Source organism: Dermacentor andersoni, chromosome 2, assembly GCF_023375885.2.
Source record: "Dermacentor andersoni chromosome 2, qqDerAnde1_hic_scaffold, whole genome shotgun sequence".
Classification (NCBI taxonomy): Eukaryota; Metazoa; Arthropoda; class Arachnida; order Ixodida; family Ixodidae; genus Dermacentor; species Dermacentor andersoni.
This window is the reverse complement of record NC_092815.1, coordinates 48383305-48409820: the sequence shown is the minus strand read 5'-3', so window position 1 is coordinate 48409820 and position 26516 is coordinate 48383305. Positions and strand designations below refer to the sequence as shown.

At 45.1% G+C, this 26516-nt stretch overlaps 1 protein-coding gene across 1 annotated transcript in view; it reads right to left on the bottom strand.

Moving 5' to 3' along the window:
* Positions 1-25618, bottom strand: part of LOC126542655 (SURP and G-patch domain-containing protein 1-like) — a 41928-nt gene extending 16310 nt beyond the window's left edge. Inside the window, exons 1-8 of the mRNA XM_050189794.3 lie at positions 25330-25618; positions 25072-25178; positions 24697-24859; positions 21989-22065; positions 16471-16594; positions 14487-14605; positions 11367-11528; positions 6362-6450 (exon numbers count right to left, since the gene is read on the bottom strand). Of these exons, the coding sequence (XP_050045751.1) occupies positions 6362-6450; positions 11367-11528; positions 14487-14605; positions 16471-16594; positions 21989-22065; positions 24697-24859; positions 25072-25178; positions 25330-25532 (1044 nt within the window). The 5' untranslated portion in view covers positions 25533-25618. The remainder of the gene's footprint in view (positions 1-6361; positions 6451-11366; positions 11529-14486; positions 14606-16470; positions 16595-21988; positions 22066-24696; positions 24860-25071; positions 25179-25329) is intronic.
* Positions 25619-26516: the final 898 nt, after the last annotated feature.

Genomic DNA, 26516 nt, shown 5'->3' with positions numbered 1-26516 from the left:
GACTCTCGCTCAGCCATCACTAACTTCAGCAAAGGCCGTATTTCTCCCCAAGCTCTTCGCATCCTCTGCCAGGCACCACGCTCTAAAGACAGCATAATCTCCCTAACATGGATCCCGGCCCATGCGGGCCCTGTCCATCCACACCTCCCCAATCTCAACGATGTCACACACTCCAATGCGCGAGGCCTAGTCAACCGCGCCGGAGTCACTGGAGATGAGTTGGACACCAGGGACAATCTGACAACTTATAACGATCTCGTTAAGGCCTTTTACCTCAGTCGCCGAACCTTCCCCCCGCCTCACCCCAAGCTCAGCTGGGCACAGGCTACTACCCTGCGTCTGCTACAAACAAACACATACCCTTCACCCACCCGCCTTCACCTTACATTTCCAGACGTCTACACTACCCCCAACTGCCGGTGCTGTGGCATTCACCCGGCTGCGCTTCCGCATATGCTGTGGGAGTGCCCAGCACAGTACATACAGACTAACACCACGACTCTCTCGTTGAGGTTGCATGAGGCTCTGCGAAGCTCCGCCCTCGACGACCAAACCTGGGCGACCCAGCACGCCCACGAGGCGGCGGCGAGGCAAGCCGTCGATGTCCCTTCATGGGAGGCTTAGGCCCTGCCATCATAAAGTGCTGGTTGTAGAATAAAAGTTTATTCCTCCTCCTGGGGAGATGTTAAATGCCACAAGGAGAAATAAAAGAAATGGGAAAGACAACGGACGTGGCCACAGGGGTCGCACGACAAAGTTAGTGGACGGGAGTCAACGCGAGTGGTAGGACTTCATACTGGTAACGTGAACAATGTCAGAGGAACGTGGATGACAGGACTTGGACAATGCAAAACTATGTAGGGTCCAAAGTATCGGAGCAATAATTTTTCTGAGCGGCCTCGTTGACGTATAGGGGTCCAAACCCATATGATGAGATCTCCCGGGTTGTATGTGACGTCTCGATGGCGTATGTTGTATCGACGCGCATCTTGACTTTGTAGGGATAGAATTTGTTGCCGTGCAAGGTGCCACGCTGCTTCAGCACACTGAACGAAGGTGTCTGTATCTGGTGTGGTAGGTTGAGACGAAGTTGGTAGGAGCATCACTTCGAGCATAATGGTGACGTCGCGTCCATAAACCAGACGAAATGGAGGAAACCCGGTGGTTTCTTGAAGCATAGTGTTATACGCGAATGTCACATACAGGAGCAGTTCGTCCCCATTTTTATAATCCGTGGCGACATACATAGAAAGCATATCCGCAATCATTTTGTTGAGACGCTCAGTTAACCCGTTAGTCTGCGGGTGATACGCAGTTGCCGTATGGTGCGTTGTTCCACTCAGCTGCAGAATGTCTCGGACTGTGATGATGACAGTGGGAGCACCATGTCGAAGGACGATATTTTTGTCGCGAGAGGAAAAGGCAAGCAGTCAGGTCCAAGCGAACAGCCATTTACTGTTCATTTCTACAGCAGCTACCATGCACACTTCTTCATCCTCGGCTTCTAGCGTAACTAGCGCGTGCCAAGATCCGCACACCCCTACTTATAAGTTGTAATGAGTGGGCTAAACCAGGCTAAGCAAACAGCAAACAATACTGTGTGCATTCTATATTCAAATGCACCCACCACTGCAGCGATGCGTTGTACCGGATGTGAGTCGCATCATACTTTCCAGGATACCATAAGTGGAATTAAGTCAATGAAGTTTTTTTAGCAAGGACATTTGTGGAAAAGTGCCTGCTCATATAACAAACGGTATTTGGTACAAGTTTTGCTTGTCGTCCGGCCACTGTGGAACAAGCATGTGTCACTATTTTTGTTGCTGACACAACAAACGCAAGAACTTCACAAATGACAGGCAAACATGCATTGCTACTTTCTCAGGGCACTAAATTAGCAGATCTCGGCTTGACTTTAGTGCTGCATTCGAAAATGACATAACAGATCCTGTGGAAGCGAATGGGAGCATCGTGGCACTGCACCATTTAGTGCAGGCAAACTGAAAGTGAAGCAACTGTTGACTTTCACTGAAAACTTAGTTAAGAGACTACTATGCTGTTCCTACTGAACTTGAAGCCATTGTGATCGAATTTATTCATAAGCATCATTTGCGAGAATGACTATTTGCTGCGGCAAATCGGTGGCACAGGAGAGAGGTCTCGTCAGCTGCCGCAATCTGCGAATGTGGCACGAAAAACCTGAAGCCGCTACCAAAGAGAGCTATGCCATAAAAATAAGTGAATGGGGGGAAGTCACACGAGGACGCCAACAGTTAGCTGAAGTGATCACCAACATGCACCTCGGGTGCCCAGTGTGTGCCACTTATTGCCCAATGAGTTGCGCGTGCCTAGACCCGCATAACAAATGCCTGATGTGTTGTGGGATGTCATATCTGACTGACGGCCGTCCGCAGGTGAGAATCGAAACAGTTCCCATGCTGATTTCATCTGTGATGACAAATGAGCGTATTGAACGAATAAAGTGTGCTCTGTAGCTGCCTGCGTTAAAGAACTATAAAAAAATTATATTCACCACAAAGCCAGGGGTCGCCCTATATTTCAGCATTTACAGTACAAACCAAGAAACCGCCTGTTCTTGACGAGCTACAACTAAAGGAAATAAACAGAATTTGCAGGTTCAAAAAACACCGTATTTACTTGATTCTAACGCACCCTTGTCTGTAACACACACCCGTTTTCTGTGCCCCCTCCCCCTCCCTTAAAAACGAACACCTTGATTGTAACGGGTACAGAAACACAACTTTCTCTCATTTGGAAAAACCAAGCTTTACTCCCAATGTGCTAAAGTTGCGATTAATAAAAGAAAGTCACAGTTTCACCTGAAAGGAAAAGCATCGATTGCTATAGCAAATTACAGTCGCTAACAGATAAATCAGATACCGATAATTCGGACATGCTTGGTAATTCGGACAGCTTTGTGACACCGTCAATGGCCCCATAGACTTAATGTGTAAGGACTACCTATATTTCAGACAGCCGCCAGCTCTACATTTGATCATCCGGACTCCATCCATGACTTGTGGGATCACCCAAGGATTGCGAAAACAGAAAGAATCTGAAATTTCTACCAAACTGACCACTGCCAAGTACCCCCTTCAAAGAGGTGGAGGTAAACCGGAGAGGTGGATGGTATTTCCGACCCCGCCCAACACAGGGAGAACCCTGGGGAGGTATTCTGTAAGAGTCCACCTAGTGGTCATGTCCATTTGGCCTGCAGCTAAAGTGCTGATTGGCTGTGGCACATGGTTGCTGCTGACACGCAGGCCAGCCCAGCCAATCAGAACTTCAACAGCAGGCGAAATGGACACGTCCACTAGGTAGACTCTTGCAGAATACAGTCGCCGACCGATTTTCCGGACTCCAAAAATTCGGACATGCTCGATTATTCGGTCAGCTTTGCGGCCCCGCCATTCTCCCCATAGACCACAATGTATAACAACTGCCGAAAGTTCGGACACCTTGCAACCTCGTCCGATTTTTCGGACACTCCTTGAGCCAACTCGATCGATGGCACTCGCCCCCACCGACTCTGTCCGGTGCATGGCTCGACTTGCTGAACGCCATTTTTGTTTTGAACTGAGCCTCCTTGCTGCCCCACGAGGTGGCGCTACTGAAAATCCCCGCCCATCATCATCGTTTCTGCCTGGTTCGGTAGAGTGGCTATGAGTGACTACAGCAGTTCTGGTCTCAGCTCACCATAGCCATGTCAAGGCAATCCAGCTGCTGATTTGTTTCTTTCTTCGAGCACGACGCTGCGAGTAGGCCATGTTTTTAGTTTGTGCGAATGGTGCCGGTGTGACAGCGTAGTGGTGTTTGTGTGCTGTGTCGAGGTCGCGGTGATTGAACGTTTTAGTATACGGAAACATCGCGTCAAGTGTCCAATGGCGCGGATAGTGCCCGCGCAGACTGTGCTGGGAAATGCTGGCAAGCGTGGTACCAAATATACCACAATGTCAATGGCGAAAAAGATCGCCATTGTGCAGCAAGTCCCGAGCCTCAAAGCGGAGTTGCTCGAGAATTTAACATCTCGAAGCAGACGGTCTCGGATTATATGAAACAAGATGAAGATTCTCGGCGAAGCAACGAAGTCTTCCTCCAGCTTAGAAAGGAAATATTTTAGAGACGGCAGCCACCCGAAGCTCGAAGAAGCCCTCCACATGTGGTTGTGTGCTACAGTTGCCAAGCGGATTCCTGTGTCTGGAGACCTTCTGAAGCAGAAGGCAGAGACGCTCGCTCTCTGGATGAACATCGAGGGCTTTATGTTCAGTGACGGATGGCTCCGTAACTTCAAAAAAAGGTACGACCTCGCTTTCAAGAGTATGTGCGGCGAGAGTGGCGCCGTAGACCGGACCCTTGTTGCGAATTATCGCTCGGAGACTCTGGAGTCGCTGTTGTCCCAGTTTTCGCCAGACGACGTTTTTAACTGTGATGAAACCGCCCTATTCTATAAGATGCTGCCTGATAAGACCCTTCCTGTGTCTGGCGATCCCTGCCACGGCGGGAAGCACAGTAAAGAGCGCGTCACCATCATGGTAGGCAGCAACATGTCGGGGACAGAGAAGCTTCCGCTTCTTGTAATTGGCAAATCAAAAAGCCCGAGGTGCTTCAAGGGAGCGAAGTCGCTGTCCGTCTGGTATGAGGCCAACAAAAAAGCATGGATCACGCAGCAGCTGTTCAGCGACTACGTCCGCAAACTTGACAGGAAGTTCAAGTCGCAAAACCGGAAGGTATTGCTTTTTGTGGATAACTGCGGTGCACACGGTCACATCCATGATCTCGAGTGCATCCGCTTGGAATTCCTGCCGCCCAACACCACGAGTGTCCTCCAGCCCGTGGACCAGGGCATTATAAAAAATTTGAAGGTCCTATACAAAGCACGCCTCTTGAACCGCATGGTCGTCTGCATCGACGCCGGCAAGCAGTACGCTGTTAGCCTTCTGTCGGCTATAAACATGCTTGCGGATGCCTGGAAGGCGGTGGCCCCTGCCACTCTACAGAACTGCTTTCGGCACGCTGGATTTGTTATAACCGATGAAGTGAGTACCATGGAGGCCCCAGATCTGTCGCCTTCAGATGTGCTCCCTACTGAAGCCAAAAATGTTCTTCAAGACTTGCGCAGTGGTGGCATTGCGATTCCGGACACTGTCTCATTTGATAGTTTTACAGATGCTGACAGTGCTGTACTGACGTGCGCAGAACTTGACGACGACGAGATCATTCGTCAGGTTTGTGCTGCCCCGCCGGATGATGACTCTGAGTCGTAGGATGACGCACCATGTGCGCCGCTGCCGTCGCACGCGGAGCTTGTACAAGCAGTGACTGTGCTTTCAGCCGCCTACAGTGACCGCACGACCCTCTCCGAGATTGAGGCTGATCTGATTGCGCATAAACGGAACAGCGTGCAATGGCGCATTCACGATTTCTTCGCGCCTGCTGCCGCGCCCAAATAAGGGCGTGGAAATAAAGGATTCTTTTTCAGAATCTGTTTTTTCGGACACCTGTTTATTCGGACATTTCCGCGGTCCCCGTCAGGTCCAAATAAACGGTCGGCGACTGTACCTCCCCTGATCCATAGCCATATTCTACCATTTCCAACTTCATCTTCCTCGTCCTTTTTTATTAATGCATGTATCTTCTGCTAGCAACTCTTCTCAATTCTATTAACCTGCCGTCGTAGTCTAGTGGGTATGGCATAGTGGTGCTATGCACATCAAAATACTTATGCGCTTAGGTTTAGGTGCATGTTGAAGAACCTCATGTGGCCATAATTGATCCGGAGTCTTCTACGAATGGCATCCCTCATAAGCCACTATGCAGTTTTGGGACGTTAAACCCCATAACTTTTTTTTCTCAGTTCCATCCACAGCAATGTGCACTGACCCACGATTGGTACAGCATCATGGTACAATTCTGGTGATTTCTCCATGATAATGCTACATGACAAAAGATGTGGTCTCTCTACAAAAATTCAGTAATTGCACAAATTTTCATCTCTACCACAACAGCTACGATGCTAAGCAGCCCTGAAGTCATCAAGAACAATAGGTGGCTGTTAGGATGAACTTTGATAAGCTGAACACCCCAAGATGCAGAACAGCTAAGCACAAATTCCCAGTTGACTTGTCATTTTTGCTGTGGTGATGCCCTTTAAACACTCAGCAAGTTTACAAGTTTTAAAACCTTCGTCCCATTCCCAAAGATGCAGTACATTTCAGTGAAGGACTCCTGGTGAGAAATAAATTCCACAGGTTTCTTTCTTGTTCTTTTGGAAGGGACCAATGCTAGATTTCGTACCACAAGATAGTGCAAATATCGCAGAAGACAATCCAGCATGTCTCACTTTGCGCTGATCTTCTAGCTGTTTCCACTGGTCAAATGTCAAGTCGGTAGAATTGAAGACCTGCTTTGCATATGCGATCAACCCAGGATCTGTAATAAAACAAAAGCTGCTGTCACTTTTCTTTTCTACTCCTTTTTTCAATGAAAATTAGTTCAAACCAAGATACCATGCCTCATGGTCATGCCACTCATACACTGCAAGGTTGCACAAGGTTGCATCATAGCAGGTTTCCTGCATCCACTCAGCATGACCCCTGCCAATGTGCTGCCAATGAATGCTCACAACACTTATCTGGTTACCATTAGCAAAGAAGGCACATACCGTATTTACTCGCATAATGATCGCACTCGCGTAACGATCGCACCCCTGAATTTTGTCGTCAAAATTTGATTTTGTTAATTTCCCCGTGTAATGATCGCATCCCGAACTTGCTGCAGCAATATGTCGCGTGCCAAGTCTAGCTAATAATGATCGCGCTTACCATCTGTCGAATGCTACGTGACAAGACAAACTTCAACTGCTTCAAGACAAACCAAGCCGTCTGCACGCACCAAACATTCTTAAGTAGATGCCTCATTTCATTACTTTCATCACTTTCCGCACTTCCATGACTAAAGAGAAGCTGCAACCAAACTTGCCTTTATTATGTGTAGGCTTTATAATGGTTGCGGTCAACAACAACAAAAAAGGCGCCTTTCGATTCTTCTCATCGGCATTCGTGGGCACGCAACAAATCGCGAGCAGCAACGATAGTAGCCACGTTTACACTGATACGTTAAAAGTGTACCGTATTCATACGCCGACGCTTGTAACACAACTAAGATATTCGCCCACCCTTAGCGGAAACGTGCCGTATTAGGATAGTAGTGAAGACAGATGCCGCAGTTTCCGCAGCATGCCGGCCATGTGTTTTTATGTCGCTGGCAGCTAAGCGCGCCCATCTGTTTCTGTCCCCTCAAAATGGACATGGCTACGTTATTGCCGCAAACTTGCCGATATTAACGATATTACTCATTACTGATACGGAAGAAACTGTTTCAATGCACGTAATGTACTCATGAGAAGAAAAAAGAAAATCGCGTTCGGCGCGTTCGGCTTGCTCCGCCGGCCACCATTTTTGTTTTGGTGTCCCACAGCAAACGCGGGACGAAAAAATTTTTTTTTTTCTTTTCGCGGGAAATTTAACCCGCGTAAGGATCGCAGCCCTGATTTTGCGTCAATTTTTCTGACAAAAAAGTGCGATCATTATGCGAGTAAATATGGTAATTTTATCCCAAGCGCACAGAATTAACTTATTTATTTATTTATTTGCAGGTACTGTTGGCCGATTGGGCCGTTACAGGGGTGGGGTACAAATATGGCACAAAACGCATCACGGCTTACATAAAGCAGCACTGTATAGCTAATACTTAATCACAGCGTGTCATTATACATAAATATAACACAAAATCTGACTTAACAACCGTTATGTGAAACAAAGCAGCAATGTGTAGCCTTTATGGTGTTCATAAAGATGTCACAGCTGTGCATATCATGTTTATGCTGTGCTACAGCACGTGGAACAAGTGCTCGATTGGTTTGGTTCAAATTCCTACGTTAGGTTCAAGCATTTGTGTGCAAGTATTCGTAGTCAGTCGAAGCAGTGTGGGCCAAAAAGCACTGAGATAAAGTGCAACTTGTAAAGCATGGCACTTCACGTCAAGGCCCAAGCACACCAGCACAGATGTTATAAATTTTTTTTTTCTGCCCTCTGCTGATTCTATGTCCGCCGCATTGCCTTCATGCTCCATCAATGAACCATGTAAAAAAGTGTGCTCATTATCTCATTCCTCTCAGCAGCTGCCCCGTGGCTAGTATAGGTATTTACCGTATTTACTCGCATAATGATTTACTCGCATTTTGCTCGCATATTTACTCGCATTTTGGTGTCCCGTGTTTGCTGCAGGACACCAAAACAAAAATGGCGGCCAGCAGAGCAAGCCGAACACACCGAATGCAATTTTTTTTCTTCTTGTGAGTACATTACGTGCAGTGAAACAGTTTCTTCCGTATCAGTAACGAATAACGTCGTCAATATCGCCAAGTTTGCGGCAATAACGTAGCCATGTACACTTTGAGGGGACAGAAACAGATGGGCGCGCTTAGCTGTCAGTGACATAGAAACACATGGCCGGCATGCTGCGGAAACTCCAGCATCTGTTTTCACTACAATCCGATGCCTCCTTTACTAGATGCCCGCCGCGTTGCTCGCTTTTCCATTGTAGCGGCGGTTCCCCTAGTTTGAGTTAGTTTAGCATAAATTCCGTGAGGCGGCGCTCGTTGCCTTTTCAACTTCCGGCGGATGTGGCAGCAGCGGCTGAATGCATCCACCGGCGCGTTATATACGCGGGCGTCTGTTAGCGAGCGTTATCGCGGGCCTCCGAGACGGTGACAGATGTCATGTTAATCTCAGAGGCCGCAGCACGTGATTGCAAGTTGCACGTGTTCGCCATGAGAGACGCTCGTTGCCTTTTCGCGGAGGAGAGAAAAGGGAGAGGGCCCGGAACCCAGCTACCGGACAACGCGGCAGGCATCTAGTAAAGGAGGCATTGTATCATCCTAATAAGGCACGTTTCCGCTAAATGGGGGTGGTGAATATCTTAGCTGTGTTACAAGCGTCGGCGTATGAATAGGGTACACTTTTAACGTATCAGTGTAAACTTGGCTACTATCGTTGACGCTCGCGATTTGTTGCGTACCCACGAGTGCAGATGAGAAGAATCGAAAGGCACCTTTTTTGTTGTTGTTGACCACAACCGTTATAAAGCCTGCACAAAATCAAGGCAAGTTTGGTTGCAGCTTTTTTTTAGTCATGGAAGTGTGGAAAGTGACGAAAGTAATGAAATGAGACATTTACTTAAGAATGTTTGGGCGTGCAGACCACTTGGCTTGTCTTGAAGAGTCGTTCACGTAGCATTCGACAGATGGTAAGCGCGATCAATAATAGCTAGACTTGGCACACGACATATCGCTGCGGCAAGTTCGGGGTGCGATCATTACACGGGAAATTAAAAAAATCGAATTTTGACGACAAAATTCAGGGGTGCGATCATAACGCGAGTGCGATCATTACGCGAGTAAATACGGTAATTTCATTCGGCTGTCCTTTCCAAGTTGCATGTCTAGTACAGATTGAACCCACATGAATTCTGATAATCTCAAAATATTGAGTAAGTCAAAATATCTTCCCATCGTGATGTCAACGCCATGTATTTTTCACCAATCTAACATTGGGCATGACTGAATATCTCGAAATCTAGGCTGCAAAAATACCATAAAAAGGTCAGTACCCAAAGGTTTTTAAACTTTGTATGCATCTGCGATATCACCAAAAATGAAATCTAGGCATACGCGAATATCAAATTTTTCAAGTAGAAATTAAATGCAAATACATAGCATCGAATATCGACTCTAATAATGATATGCACATACATTTATTAGCAAGTTGGTTTCTTTTCTTATGTTGGAACATTGCAATTACATTGTCATTGGTAAAAAAATTAAACTAGTGAGCCGTTACATAAAACATTGTGTATTTGGTTCACGTTAGCTTTAGAAAATTGAGTAATTTCAGCTACTCCTCTGTTCTCGCCAACTTGTGCCTTTTTATACCGCATCAATTTCCCGTAAACTCAAGCATTTGACCCTGCACCAGCCATCGCTCATCGCATCTGCTGTCAAGCAATAAGCTCAGGATTGCGGTGGCACCTGCAAACCTCGCTGTTTGCAAACCCATTCCCCTTGCCACTAAGAGGCTGGCTTTTCCATACAGCTTAGACATCAAGTGGCTAAGCATGTTTTGCAGGCGAAATTTCACCAGCAGCATGAAATTCTCAGAAAATTCAGCAAAAGATCTGACATTTTCTTAGATAAGGCAGAAATAAATGTTATAAACCATGTTTGCTCCCACACAGCAACCAATACATTAGATTAGTTATGAATATTCGTATCTAATCAAATATTCAAAAATTTTCTGATAAGTAAAACCTCATTAATACGAATTTCATGGGGCCAAAAAAATATGTGCGAATTACCTTAATGTGGAATTATCAAGGGTATCAAGAAAACAATAAAAATGTGCTTGCTACGTCACAAGTTTTTACTTACTGAATGAATCAGCAAATCCTGTTTCTATTTTCCACAAAAGCAGTGTGGAATTAGTAATTCTCATCTCATGACTGACTAGCGCTTGCATTGGCGAGGGACTCGCAACTTCCTTCGTAGCGTAGCCGCGGAGTGAGTCTTTGAGACACGCTTTACACTACCGCGCGTGCATCACAATTATTTTTTAGCCAGTGAGCCAGTCACCAACAGATTGCCCGTCCATTCTGATATAGCCGGTGTTCTTTATCCTGAACAGCTTTGCACCGAATTATTACGAAGCCACTGTTTGGCGCAACCACTGAGGACGAAAGCGCACTCGCTATTGACACGATCATGGAGTGCGATGTTGCAGTTCTGAAGTCACTAGGCCAACGCCTGCACCGAGCCAAACGAAATTACTGTTTGCTGCAAGACCTGCACACGAATCCATGGCCGGTGTCGACGTTATAATGCATGGTGATTTGCGGCACTCTGCACTTGCCGAACTTTGGGAGTTGTCCGAATTAACCAATGTGCGGCCAAATAGGTCCGAGTTAACAAGTTTGATGGCACTAAATAATGCATATGCCTGTCGGGACGAGAGGACAACTCCAAATTATCTGATTTTCCGAATTCACAAGGGTTGAATTAACGAGGTTTTACTGTACCTAGTATTGAATTTAATATGAATATTAAACATATAACATTCGATAATATTTGAAATTGTCAAATATTCGCACACCCCTATTTATAATGTAATAAATATGGTACTTAACGCTTCACTTCTACAGGACAGTGTGACAAGACAGACTAAATGATGAGCCAGCCAGCATCATTCCTAGGCTGAATGCCTGTAAAGCAAGAAACAAAGACACCAACTCACCAGATTTAACAAACTCCGGTACTTCATTGGGTGCGTCGAAGTCCAGGTAGTCTGACGAACTCTCAGGAGATGGCTTTGGATCCCATCTGCTATGTCGCTTTCTTTTTCGTCCCGTCTCGTTCGCAGCCCCTTGCTGTTGATTCTGCTGCTGGGACTTCGCATCTGCACCACCACCCACACAAACAATGGCAAATGTGACGTAGTCCACAGTGAAAAGAACACACTCCGGGAACTCTGGACCACAAGGAGCCTTCTAGACCATCAGGTGTTTAGAAGCCAAGCCTGATGCAATGTTCCCTCTGCGGAGCCCATGGATACACCATTTCACAGGTACCCCACCGGATTTGCATAAGCTCTTGCCACTATATCATTCATACTGGGTTTTTGAAGCTCAGACCAAATTTACAATACTTACAATGGCCGCAACATCGACTGACATGGTTGCATGTAGACATGCATGTACAATACTGCATTCATGAGCTTTCTTGGCCACTTGTAGAATCGAGATATATTTTTCTTTGTGAACCTGTCTTTCTTTCTATAGGTTCACAATTGTGATACTGTTATTTATTTCTCATTTAGAGGTATAAACATAATAGTTCTATTTTCTAAAATATTGAAGTTTCAAAAATTCTAATAAAATTGACCGTTTAAATAAAAATTCTGCTTGACACAGTTGTTAGATTTTAACTTTTTTATTTTAAATGTAACAAATGCCATCAAACTTGGTGCATTGGTTGATGAGAAAAATTCTTTCCGTTCCCACGTACAGTCAAACATGGTTATATTGAACTCATAAAAAAAATGCCTATCAGTTCGATATAGGGCTTAATTTGATCTAAACCAGCTAAACAATTGGACGTCATAAAAGCACATACCATTTATAAAAGCACACTACAGATGAAACTAGCCTCGTTTTACATGAAATAGTCCTGTATCTTCTTCCACTTGGGCAACTTCGCTGCCTACGACAGCACGCACTTCTTCACATTGTCTAAAGAGTCGGAGCAGCTGAAGCTGCAACCTTCCACATTTGTGCAGAAGCGCTGGACTAGTGCGAGCACATCAATCACATTGGAGGATGTGGACAAAGAATAGTCATTGCTTTCCTCATTGCGCCTGCTTTCACTTGTGTTTGGTACGATGTCGGCAATGCAGTCTTCGTTACCTGGCTCTCCCGTGGTCGTGACACTACCATCTTCACTCACAAACTCGTCAACCGTTGGATGATCTGTCAACGGCTTCCAGAAATTGTGACAGCTCGCTCCAAACTATGGCTACACTGGCAATGGCTTCGTCGCACTCATAAGCATTTTCAGAGTCATCACCTGGCATGTCTGTAGCAGTTTCGGATGAACCACTTGTACACCACTGCCTCCACGTCACGACCATGCGTATGCGCTGTGTGCAGCCGGGCACCGGGTCATTTGTCCGCTTTAGCGCGATTCTCCCCCTTATTCTTCAAGATCATGCTGAGAGTGCACCTCGGAGGTCGCACTAGAATCACTCTTCACCACTGACAGTTACTTCTGTGTTTCCGACACTGCACTGAGTCAAACGGTACTGCTCGCCACAACCACTGCCAACCACTGCCACAAGCACTGCAAACCACGCCACAACCAATTTGTGGGTGCCAGCTGCGACCACTAAGCACGGCGGCCACAATGCATCGATGTGGCTCATGGTGCCCCAAAATTTACGGCACCGCACAACTCAAACCTCGGACGCTGCAAGCCACGTCGATGCATTGCTCTCAGTGCAAACTGCACTGCACACTCTGGCATTCATAATTGCACTATTATGGCCCGACCTTTTTGCGACTTGTTTATAAGTGCTTATTAACAGGATACTATCTGCCAGGAATGCTGTGGGAATTTCTAAAGCTGCTCTTGCTGCTGAAGCTCCAAAACCTAGAATTAACAAAATTTGCAATTTAGCAATGTTTCTTGCTGGAAGCACAACTTTGTTATACAAGGTTGGATTGCATAATTAAATTTTACTGGCACTGCAAAGGAATACCTAGACAATAAAAGGACACTTCAGCGGATACGGATAGTACTAATATGGTTGAATTACAAGCAGCTGCTTATAAATGCACCTCTCAAATTGCACACTTAGCAACCAAGAGCAATCACTGAAGCGGAGCAGCGTCATGCTCCACAGTCCAAGTGTGGTAAGACTGTATTGCACACCATGTGCTGTATGGGTGCAAGGGAATGTGCGCAAGGGTGAACTAAGAAGAATGGTGGCTTGATAAGCGCTGTCTACCAGCGCACTGTTGAATGTCTCATTTTCTAGTGGAGCTTTATTAAAGGTAACCTGCCACATGTGCAAAGAGTGGCCATGCCAAGACAGCGTGGCATTATGCTCACTGTCTGCCAAGTGTTTATAGTATTCGAGGTTGCATGATTTCGAGTTTCAGAGATGCGTTGAAGCAAGAGGAGGACGAAGCGTTCGCTACCCGCCGCCGGCACTTTCCATGACAGTGTCATCCTACTGCAGGCAACAATACAAGACACAGGGATGTAGTGGACGCGAAAGTGTGGATGGCTCCACATTGTACCACTTATCTGAAGATATGATCCGCACGGCATGAAACTGTATCTTTCATCCCACACTCTCAAATTCAACAAAACTAATTCCTTTCTCATTCATATTTCCTTTTTCCGGGTGCCCGATAATGCAGAAAATTTTGCAGCCCCTTACATGTGAGAAAGATAAATCGGCAACTTGATGCATAAAAGGTAGAATTTCTGTAGAACAACATTCCAATATAATGAAAAAATTGCAGGTTTTACCAACTTCATTATATCGAGGTTTAACTGTACAGCCGAATAAATTAGAGTCTGACGTTATTAAATAATACATGCGCCTGTTGGGACACACGGAAGCATCCAAATTATCCTGGTTTTTCAAATCAACGAGGGTCAAATTAACGAGGTTTTACTCTATGTAGATGGGAGTGGGGTGGAGGCCCCTGAGCTAAAGCTCCCTCTTAAGGGCCACACTAATTTTTCTTCCTTGCAATCAAACTCCACATTCTAAAGGTGAGCCTCATAAACAAGTTAAATATAATTCAATGTGTACTGCTTTGGAAAGCTATAGGGACTAGGCACTGACCGATGCGGCTGGAGGGAGGCAAAGCACCCGACTCCTCTGCTCGTTGCTTGGCCGCCGAGAGGGCCTGGACCCGCTCCTGAAAGCGACGGTACTCCTCCCCGTCCTTGTTTCGTAGAAATCTGGAAAAAAAAAGGAGGCAGAGAGTTAGAAACTGCTTGATGGTTGGTATGCGCACAAGTTTTTTTTTATTGCGAAAGCATTAAATGGCTCATGAGGCAGAAAATGCGGCGCTGGCAACTTTACCATACGATGGTTCAAAAAGGCTACAATCCCTCGACCTTTGGTGCGAGTCAAACCCACAACCTTTGGTGTTAATTAATGCTACAAACCTTCAGCCTTTAGTGGGAGTCAAACCCACGACCTTTGGTGTTAATTAAGGCAAAGTTAATTATGGCACTCAAACCCACGACCTTTGATGGGAGTTGACCCCTCGATTTTTGGTGTGACCTCAGGTGAAGTTAACTAAGGCACTGCTAATTAAGAAAGAGTTCATTAAGGCACTCGAACCCACGACCTTTGGTGGGAGTCGAACCCACGACCCTGTGCTGTGCCGTAATGTCTAAGCATTTTCACACGGTGCTTGCAAAGCTTTCGCATTCATCCACATAAGGATAACTAAGTGCCTCTTGAATTTTTTCACCTTTGCACTGACTGAACTGACTGCTCTGGCAGTGAAAAAAAAGGAAATTATTGAAATTACCTATGCATCAATAACGCCCTCAGACCTGCACCTGGTAACTATCACTGCATGTACCTCCACCAGGAAGCCCTCGTTGCAATTTAGTCTTTTCTCTCGATTACATGTTAGTACTGTAGTATCATTTAAAGACCCAACCAATGCTTTAGTACTCAATAATAGTTCCACCAAGAAATAAAGATAGATGGGGAGGAACTTGGTTTCTATATGGAGGCGAAGTTAGCACACTGCCCGATCTCTGGGTCCAGGCATTCTTCCTTTTCTATCTGCGGCACATATCTGCTACACCTAGGTTTCCAGAGCGCACCAGAGGCAGACCATAAGAATGGCACAACTACCACTGAGTTTATGGGCAAGGGGCAATAAGGAAAATTAAGAATCCAACTGAAACTTTCCCAGCATTAAGGCAGCCCTTCATACAGAACAACCACGGCACAAGTTCTAGAAGGGCAACCTATCAACCTAGTTGACCCATCGTATCCCTTTTCAGTACTTTTCCGGGAGCACTGAGAGAAAGTGTCTCAGAGCGTTCTCTTCTTTTTCCTTCTTCTTTTTTACTTACTATACGGCTACTGATTCTGTTACCACGGAATGAGGCCTCGATTTCTCAAATACAATGCAAGTCATTATATTGCATCTTTGAATGCGACAAGTTCAATAGGCACTAGAAGTGGATGTGACATTGCAGTTTCGGCTGTGTTGAGTTGGACTCTCCGTCGAATTATCAAAACTGGAACTGGTGGTTACGTGTATCAGTTGAGCTACTCCAGTGGTTGCAAGCCACGTGACTTTTTCAGCTGTGTCAGAAAAAACTGGATGCATGTCACCACATTGGCCACTATTTCCGTCTCTGCTCTACTGGATTTGATACAGGATAGGCCTACCCTTAGCTGTCACGTCTCCCAGAACACAAAGTGGCTCTGTCACTACTTCACGTGCAAGTACTGAGCTTTTAGTGAGACTTGATTGCACTGGAACGAACAGTCTAGCGTCAGTGAATTGTGATAGTACATGACCACTGCCTCTGATTTCCACAAAACAATGAAGAAGCCTGCTCAACATGTCAGAAACTGCGTTTAACTCTGCCTGCATCTTGGATTAGTCCCATTAAATGAGGATATACATTTAATAATGTGTCGCATGTTTGAAGAAGCGATGCTTCACGCCCTGATTATGGAATTGGCAACTATCTGATCAAGCAAAACAAAGAAAGAAAAAGGTGGAGAAAAATTTTGTCCAAGTGCTTCGCCAAAGCAAAGGAAGAAGTGGGACTCGAGAAACACTCACTCGTAGGCCGGGTCATCGGTATGGGCCACCCTGGCAGCCTCCTCAGCTGACTGGCCGTTGATGGCCACACAGATGGCAACCCGCTCAATGGCTCCCTGGACAGCCTTGCCTTCTGGAGAAGAAACTGGCAGGGCCCCCTCTCAGACACACACACCACACAACCTCCTGCCAGGTGCCTCCACGCCCACTGCGGGCCCCCAACAGGGACGGAGGAAAGAAGAGAGACCAGTGGCAGATGCCCCCCACACATGGCTGAGCAGGCTCAATGCAACGGGCTCTGTCTCTCAACATTAAAGGGACCCTGAAACGATTTTGGCGATTTTCTACAAACGTACTGAGTCGTTAGAGTAGGTCATTCTGATCATTAATTGACACATCTAAGTGCTCTGCGTAAAGCGTGTAATTTATTATAAGGTTTTAAAAATGCACATCGCTGTCAATCGCAGCGCACTGCTCGGCGGAATTTTAAGCCGCCCCTACCCATATGATGCAAATAACCCATATGACGTCACGTGGGCGAGCTATCTGATTGGCTGACCAGGGCGCGTGATCGATAATTTCTCCAACTTTATGGTAAACAAATGATCTTCGTAATAGTTGGAATGTTAGTTAATTTGTTTTTATAAAGAGAAAGTAGCAGAAAGAGAATGCACAAGAACAATTTTTCAGTACACTTAAGCACTTCCGGCACACAGCAAGTGTCGTCTGCTTGTGTTACAACGTACTCCATTTTGACGAGAGCTCCGCGGTCAGAGCACTATGATTCGACTTTGTTGCCTTGTGGACTGCAAACGTAGTGACTGGCAATATGTCAAGCTGCGACATCGTGTCCCTCTGCAGGGCAGCGTACGAGCGAACTGGCTGCTGCGCATCGGACTGCCGCTATCCGATCGGCGCCAGGATTTGCGCGTTTGTGGCCGTCACTTTACACCGGAAGATTACTAACGCACTAGCGTTTCGCGAGTCCCATATTAGGGCAAACGTAAGCGCAAGGTATATAGCGCAAGGGGACAGGGTCTGGCCGCTTGACTGTGCCGTAACGGGATGAGCCGAGATGAGCAGAAGGGCAAATGTGAATGGTCTGCACGGTGCAGCCACCTGGTGGCATAGAGCTCAACCATACACAGTAGCAGCAACGAAGCGTATTCTTTTTTGCTGCTGGTGCGTATTTTTCGCAGGAGTGTAATCATCAACACATTGTTTTTATAAATGTTTAAAATGTTTTACACTTGGTTAGAGCAATATTAGCGCTGTGTTTGGCTGGTTAAGCGCTGCGCCAACAAGTGTCTGGACCGTGCAGACCGATCAGGCCGCTCACGTACGTCTGCGCCAAAGTTCCTTCATCAGCTTGAGTTTATGCCTCCAGTCATTTGCCGATATGACCAGCTTGCCTGTGGCTAACGGAATACCAGACACGTTCGGCGCTACGACAGAATGCTCGCAACGCACGCTGCTTCGATAGCTCTCGCTTGGGGTCGACAGCCAAGCGGCTAGCGGAGAGGTTTCGCGCGGGCGGGGGCGGGCTTCAAAACAACCGGAAGTGGACGATGTGACGTCGCATCGTGACGCAGGACCAGTGAAGGCGGAGCTTAGCCCCGCTCGCTCGGCGAACGAGTTGAGGAGGAAAAGCATGGCTGGGGAGGAGGGTAACTTCTAATCGCTTGTAGCTCCATTAATACATAACGCTTCACTTAAATTGTGGTGCGAATGTTCTACTTAAGCTGTACCCTACGCGGCTACAAAATTTGTCAGAACCGTTTCAGGGGCCCTTTAAGCCTTTCAGGGTCAATGACGTAAATATACGGCGCTGCAAACAAGTCCAAAATGGTTGATGCCGTATATTTACGGAGCCATCTGTGCGTTTAAAAAGCGCACCAATTTCCTGACTCTTTCTTTCCTGGCATGTGCTGCCACTATGCGGGAATACAGGGAATTTTTTTCTCGCGCCTTCCTCCCTCGGTTTTCGTTACATGGTTTTGTTTGCTCCAGCACGTCCATATACTATCGCTCGCGCATTGGCGGTTGAGCGGCAGTTTGGGTTTTGTACAGCGGACGGTTTTGGCTTCTTGTGCTTGCAAAACTGATGGCTATCTCGTTACTAATCGCTCAAAGGGTGACCACCTGTTAATCGCTCGTTTGTTGCTCACAGGGGTGCGCATACGTGAAGGATGCCGCCGTGAATGCGATTCCTTTTTTTTTTTTTTTGAGGACTCGCGAGAACTAACTGCCTCTGGTTGGCGATAAGATGCAGATTAGCAAAAGTTTGTCACACGTTTTGCTTTCTTAATGGGCACACAACCAGCTTTCTTGAGTGCTCACCTACGCTATTACGCTATGGACATAAATATTAGTGTAAGAGCCGGAACATTTGAGACTTACGAAATATTCTCATGTGCACATTTTCTAAGCCTTGAACTATGTGAATAACAATGCATCTTATAAGTTTATTTCCTTTTTTTATTGTTGTTGTTCATGGATAAACAGCACATACACGTATATGCCAATGCAAAGTATCTTTTTTCTCACTTTACGGTCACCCTAGAAAAATTACGGTAAATTTTTTTCGAAATAGGACTCTCTGAAGAATTTAAATCTGCAATAAAAAAAATCGACCTTGAGCAGTCGCATAAGGCAAAAAAAAAAAAAATCAACCCTGAAAGGGTTAAGCAAGCTTGCATGGAACTTAGCAGGACAGCCGGCTCATTTACTTGGGTGATTTATCGTTGACTAACACAGTAAACATGCGTTAAGGCAGCCTGGACATAAACAGGACAAAAAGCCGAAAGTCAGCCTTCTTCTTTATCCTGTATATGTTCTAGTTCACCTTTTGAACTAAGACTTACTAACTTGCGTGATAGTTGGCAGGCTTGTCAGCAGGCCCCAGCTTTGAACTCCCGTCAAATCAGTGAATGTGGAAGAGAGTGCACGCATCACACACAGACACTTGCAACTAATACCTTCCCACAAAACGTGCAGGTACTATATAGTTGTGAAATGAAATGCTATGGCAAAATTCTAAAATATGACACCAAATAAGCGGTAGCAATCAAAACTGATGCCATGCCTCTATTCATCTGGTCGCTAAAGGTGGCATGAACTCCAATTTAAACATATGCTCTTGAAATAAGAGCCAGAGCCGCGTCAATGTAAAACGAATTGGAGACAGCCGAAACTTTGGTACTTGTACATGAGACCCAAATTGATGCATCACATTGCGTGAGGATGGTAGCTATAACAGCAATGTGGTACAGCATGACACAAGTGTGCTTCCTGCTAATACACACAACTAGTAGCACACATAGTTTGGCAAACCGATGCCAACAAAAAGTGCATTGTATTGTTACCTTCATGTCTTAGTTTATGTTGTGCTGAAGCTAACATGTCATACAATGTGAACATGTACTTGTCCTTTCCCCTGCAATATAACTGCCAGTTGTGAGATCTAGCACTTAGGAGTGAGCGCCATTTAATACTGATTTGTGAGGTTCATCATCCAAAAGCTACAATGAGAAACAGTAGCTGAGGGCCCCAGTTTAATTATGACCACAACAGGGTTGTTTGACACCCCTCTCCCTACCTCCAAGAGCAGCTGCTACAGCTGAGAATAGAACCTATTCCTCCATGATCAGTGGTGGAGTGACATAGCCACTGATAGTACAACATGGTAGGTGTTGTGTACCCTCTCATCACAAGCTTATGTGCATCGATGTGATTTCTACAAAGATGAACTTCAGCAAACTAGCTAGCCCATCCAACTTTATTTTTAACAGGCTATATATATTTGATACGCAGAAAATCTCACTAAATTCGAATCGACCTACACGAAACAGTTTTGCTCTATGCCGGTTACACTGAATCCTCAACTCAATTTCTCTTTTAATCTTGTATAGTTCTCATTTAAGCTGTATAGCCCTCCCTCATGCTGCAACCTCACATGACTCCAACTAATTATCGTGCAGGAGGGGGCACTGTGCAACCGTCCGCTTAGTGGACAGTCCATTTCGGCTGCTCCCGAGGTGTTGATTGGCTCAGCTGGAGTACCAGTGAAAAGGAGGCACGCACCCCCAGCACAATCTCATCATCGGTACAGCTACAAACAATCAGTGGTAGCCAAATTGGTTTGTCTACTACATGAACACTTACAGAATAACTCCTCCCAGCATTTTCAGCTTTCAGTGTGAAGTAGTGCGTGAATGCAAAAGTCACATCTTATGTTCTAAATAAACAAATTAAACAAGAGCACGTCTATGATATTTCATTACAATACATCGCTCTGCTTTTGTCTTTTTTAATCTACTTCACCTGCAACTGCTAGTTCCAACAAAAGCGTGCCACATGAGGCCTGCAAACTTGATCTTGCGTGTTTGAGCTGCCATTGCAGCACTGGAATGCAACAAGGTTTCCCTACAATGGCTATTAGAGCCATTACACAGCACACATTGCACAGCACACTCCACGATGGGCTGCAATGCATAACAGAGGAGAACTTCACCTTAAGAGACCAGTCAGGGACAGACTAAACCTGTGTGCACTGCATGTTTACATTCAGAATTGTACAACCAAGCCTTACTAAAAGCAAAGTCGCTTCAAACATGTAATGTGTACAGAAATTGGTTGTAAATGTAAGCAGATGGTCAATAACATGCTGAAGTGTGACAATACAAGAATTATTTTATATACAGTTGAGTCCAGTTATAATGAAAATAGCCATCGTATGGAATACATTCACATCATATGAGTGTTTGCAATTAGTGGAGTGTGCCAAAGGAAGCCGTATGCTATATATATATATATATATATATGCTCTTTCTTCAACACGTACCCAAAAATTGCTTTTTATGCAAGATGTTAAGAGCACACAAGTGTTCATCCCCAAGGCTCCTATTGAAACCCAGCTGTTACAAGGTTGATATTGAAGCAAATGCAGTTAAAGCAATCAGTGTCACCAACTTCCTCACTTTCATCACTATTGTGATTCAATTGTTCATTGCTCACAGGTTCTTGGATTTTGTGGATGCTTCTCTTGTTGCGAGGTTCCATGATGTCAATATCATCTTAAGTACGATCACTGACACACAACTACCAAAGCACTGTGGCTTTTGAGATCCGTGACAAGGGGCTGTTGCCAGTTACCCCCTACAAATAAATAAACAAATAAATAAATAAATAAATAAGTAAATAAATAAATAAATATTTGTGCACAAAGGAAAAGCAAATAGAATTTTGCTCTTTTTACGGTCTGCCTGCATGCATGATACTTTTGAACATCTGCGTCTCCTCTGGAAGCATTTTTTAAATGAGGTGCACATGACATTTACTATGACAGAGTTCTTGTGTTGCACAGTTATATCTTGGATATTGTGCAAGTGCATGCACTTGCAGACCCTGCAGAATTTTCTAAGCATAAAAAAAAAAGAAGTTTAACATTAAGCTATGCACATGATAAGCAACAAACTGTAACTAAGTTTCTCCACCTAAAGCAACAACACGATGGCGCTGCTCAGTACCAAGTGCATACCTTTGAGGGGTGTAGCTTCCTCTTCGTCGTCATCATCGCCTTTCAATTTTTCTGCCACTGCCGAGGGTAGGAGAGTTCTGAAAGAAGAGAGACAGCAAGGTTACAGTAAGACACACATAAGAGAAACCAGCCTGCAGACCTTTCCCACTTGTCAGTCAAGCAAGAGAGAAAAAGAATAGTGGGAGTTGTTGGAAAGGCAAAGAGACGCTAAGAAAATGATTAAACTTGGCTGTTAACTTAAACTTATAGCCAAGAGGTCAGTCTTGCCATCAGTGAAAGTTTGTTAGAAAAAAATGCGAGATGATATAAAGACGGGTCCCCATGACCACTAGGTCCCCATGACCTTGCCGATTTAGAATTGTCTGCTCAGTACTAGTAAACAGTTAAAGGGACACTAAAGACAAATATTAATGCAAGCGACAGTGATAGACTAATGCTCAAGAACGCCCAAGATGTCAATATTACTGAGCATAGAGCATTAGTAATAGGGAAAATGGCGCAAACGCAGGACACGAGACTCCACCAGAACATTCAAATACTATCCCGATGACATAGCAACTCCTCATTATAATTCTGTGACTAGTACTCAACTACCCATAATATAACCATCATTGATTTGCATTGTGAGACAGATGAAAATGCCATTTGTCTACTTTTATTTGATTCTAAGAAAAAATAACTTTTTGACATTACCCTTGACAACAATGCAGGCAATCAAACGATTTTGCTTTCACTAAACTCTGTACCACCAGCACTATTGCTTTTCTGTACTTTCGTTATTGTGTAGTGCTGCCCTGGTTTTGCTGGCTCACGAAACTCCCACAAATTGAAATGTTGTCTATGTCCACTGCAGGACGAGGGCCTCTCCCTGCGATCTTCAACTAACCCTGCCCTGCGCCAACCGATTCCAGCTAGCGCCTGCGAATTTCTCAATTTCATCACCCTGCCTAGTCTTCTGCCGTCCTCGATTGCGCTTCCCTTCTCTTGGCACCCATTCTGTAACACTAATGGTCCACCGGTTATCAAACCTACGCATTACATGACCTGCCCAGCTCTTCACAGCCCTTCACAGCATTCCTATGCTTTACTGCATAACAGAAGTGTACTGCAGCAAAGCAGAGTATAATAAACCGGTGTACATTGTGCAAAACACACATTTTTTGCTGAAAATATCGGATTTGTGTTAGATTTCTACTTTGTTCAAGAGTTTTAATGTAATTCCTACATTAGTTTTCTACTTTAGACGCATAGAAAGTGTGTGAACATTTGATTCGGGGGTGTGTCAGTCTCTGGCAAATACTGCCAAACAAATTGATGTTTTGACTTCTTTATCCATCTCGTTTAATTCCACCCGCTGGATAATTTGATCGATTTCATCAGTCCCGTAAGGATCAAATGAAGTTGAATGTATAAAAAACACAGACATAGTACCATCAGGTGTAAGCTTACAATTTGGTTGGTCACATATTACATTAAAAGATTTTCTATGGCTACAATGAAATGGAAATGCATCATTCATCACAATATCGATTACAGAAAAGCAGGTTTTGGCCCTGCATCTAAAAGTGAAAATTAAACTTGCATATGTATGTTAAAATAAGAAAAATGTCCATAAATCCTTTCAGACGAATTGATGCCACAGCAGCACTAAATTTGTTAGCTTCTTGAGAAAAACACATAGTAGGCCTAAACTGCAAGATATCTTTGTACAATCACCACAAGTATTAAAGAGCACCAATTAGACACCTTGCGGGACACACTGCACAATCTTCATGAGAGACTAATCTTACAATTTAGCCACATGGACACGACTAGCCATGTCCTTTTCTTGACGTGTTCATCTGCATTGAAATCTCGCTTTGTTGAGTTTCCAAACAGGAGTTGGCCTTGCACCGATGTGCTGTTGCCAAAAGTGTACACATGGCAAAGCAGGTCAACTTTATCTCAGTTAAGGATCCTAACCAAATCTAGCAGCTTTCAGTGAATTTTGGAACTTGCACTCAGGTTATGAGTTTGAAGAGGATAAGTATACAGAATGGAAAGCCTAAGAATGCTTTTCTTGTTCATTATCGTAGCATGTTTGTTAAAATGCTTCAACACACATAGCTGCTGCACTGCAACAAAAGACTAATTCTGTAAAAAGGCAAATTTTTCGGTAAAATAAGTATTGGGTGCAGAAGATTCATGTAGCTTGGTAAACCAAACATAAGAAAATGTTTTAATAATGGCAATGGCTTCCCATACCTGATGTATGCCTTCAGACACCTTTCGAGAAACACTGATCTACGATCACGCAGGTTAATGTACTTGGGGCAAGAAAGATATCAGTCTTATGTTTTGTCACAAATACTTTTTCTTAATATATTATGCAACTGCTGTCTGCAATGAAAATGATGTCTGCCACACACATAGCAGTTAAAGACAAGCAACACAAATCGCCATGTAATACCAGTGTCACACGGCCACTTTCGATCGCGATTGAACCCCATCTGGATCGAAATTCTCACCCGCGATGACTCCTCTCCTCAGGTTGAGCGAGAAAGTCAATCGCGGCCAAGAAATTCGATCCAAATTGAGCTCGATAGCGATCGAAAGTGCGCTGTGCGACACCCGTATAGTATGAAGAAAAATAGTTACAACATCGACGTGATTCACCAAACTCTGCTATCATTGCTGAACTGTCCTTCAAGAACATGCATAGTCCGTACTTGATCGGCTGTGGGGCCTGCAGCTTTATGACTAGGCCAGCCGACTGCGATGTTCCAGCTCCGTTTTCAGGCGGTTCCGTTTTTGGCCGTTGTCCACTAGATTCGTGATGTGAAGAACTGCCTGAAACTTGCGACGGTTGTGCTTTTGACTGGACTCCACTGGCTGCAACAGCACAATGCTTAGTGAGAGCGACTTCCACAAAGTGAGCGACACATCACAGGAACTCACTGAAATTAGCAGATACATGCACAACTGCCGTGCGCGTCCGGCAACACTTATGATTTTGTAACTGCTGCAGACACTCTTCAAATCCGTATCATTTTGGTCGTTCCGATGCACCATCAAGCAAAAACCAGGCGCTTCTTACGGCTCACCTTTCAAATTTTGCATACGCCGAAAGTGTTCCAGAAAACTGCCGTCATTCTTGAAGTTGTTGACCTGTGCTTGCGCAGCATCGGATAGAGGAGGCGCGTCAAATCGCCTGCAAATTCGTACACACTTTCAGTGGCACCCACACAAGCGGCGGAGAGTTTAGGCAATTTATTTAGCTGAACAGTTTCCATTCGCATTGCAAAACCGCAAGCAGCAATGTACTCTTTCGCTAGATATAAACAATACAATGTTTTACGTACGATTTTTGCTGCACTGCCTGCGTTTTTGGAGGTGCTTTTACTTTTAGGCTTACGCCGGGCGACTGCTGCTGGGCCTTCTGCGCAAGCTTGGCCTCGATCTCGCGCTTCTTCTGCTGGATTAGAAGCTCCTGCTTGGCGACCGCTGATCCGCCTTTAGCTAGCTCCTTAAGTTTGTTTTCCAGTATCTGCGTGTAGGCCGACATCGCTAGATAACAGACATACGTCGCAACTCCAAAACAAAACACAATTCAGCAAACAGGCAAAGATGCGCGAGATCAATGCGAGATTCGGCGATCCGACACCCTGGAGAAATGCTGCAACTGATGATGGTGATAGCTAGCGCAATCTTTGCAAGATAATGGTAGCAGGCGCCATCAAGGTACTGTTTGTGGATTTATGTTTTCGACGCCACGTTTAGATACATAGAGTTTCTCACTATAACAAATGTAGTGAGAAACTCTATGTTTAGATATATTGAAACGTGGTGGTAACTAGAGCGGCTAGAGTGACCTAGTAGTATACTGTGGTAGCACTGTGTGAGTGGCAGCCAGAATATTATAATTAGTTATAATATGTAGTGAGAAACTCTATGGTTATAATACAACAGCCGCAAAAGGTGTAACCAGTGTTCTGTGGCTACAGTCTAAGAACAATTAGGAAGGAACGGTGCCAACTAAGACGATCACAAGTGGGGGAAACGACACAGGACAAGCGCCAATGTATCTTGCACGGCACGTTGATGCAACGATGATGGAAACGATGGCATTCAGTTGAAAATCTGACAATAGTATGCACCATCTAGCCCAAATGAATGTTGTCCTGGTCTAAGAACAGTTAACACCCTTTGGAGTGCCCCTTCTGCCACACAACGATAATCGTCATCTGCCTTGATGCGTTTCCTTTCTTTAACGCTGCGAGCCCGGTGCTTTCCAGTAACGAACGGCACACGCGCTATCAGCATGATAGCATTGCGGACAGGAAATGCTATCATGCTGATAACGCGCATGCCGTTCGTTACTGGAAAGTACTGGGCTCGCAGCGTTAAAGAAAGGGCTCGCAGCGATAAGAAAGAAACGCATCAAGGCAGATGACGATTATCGTTGTGTGGCAGAAGGGGCACTCCAAAGGGTGTAAACTGTTCTTAGAGTGTAGTGTGCCCAACATGGGACCCACTAATTAAAAACCAC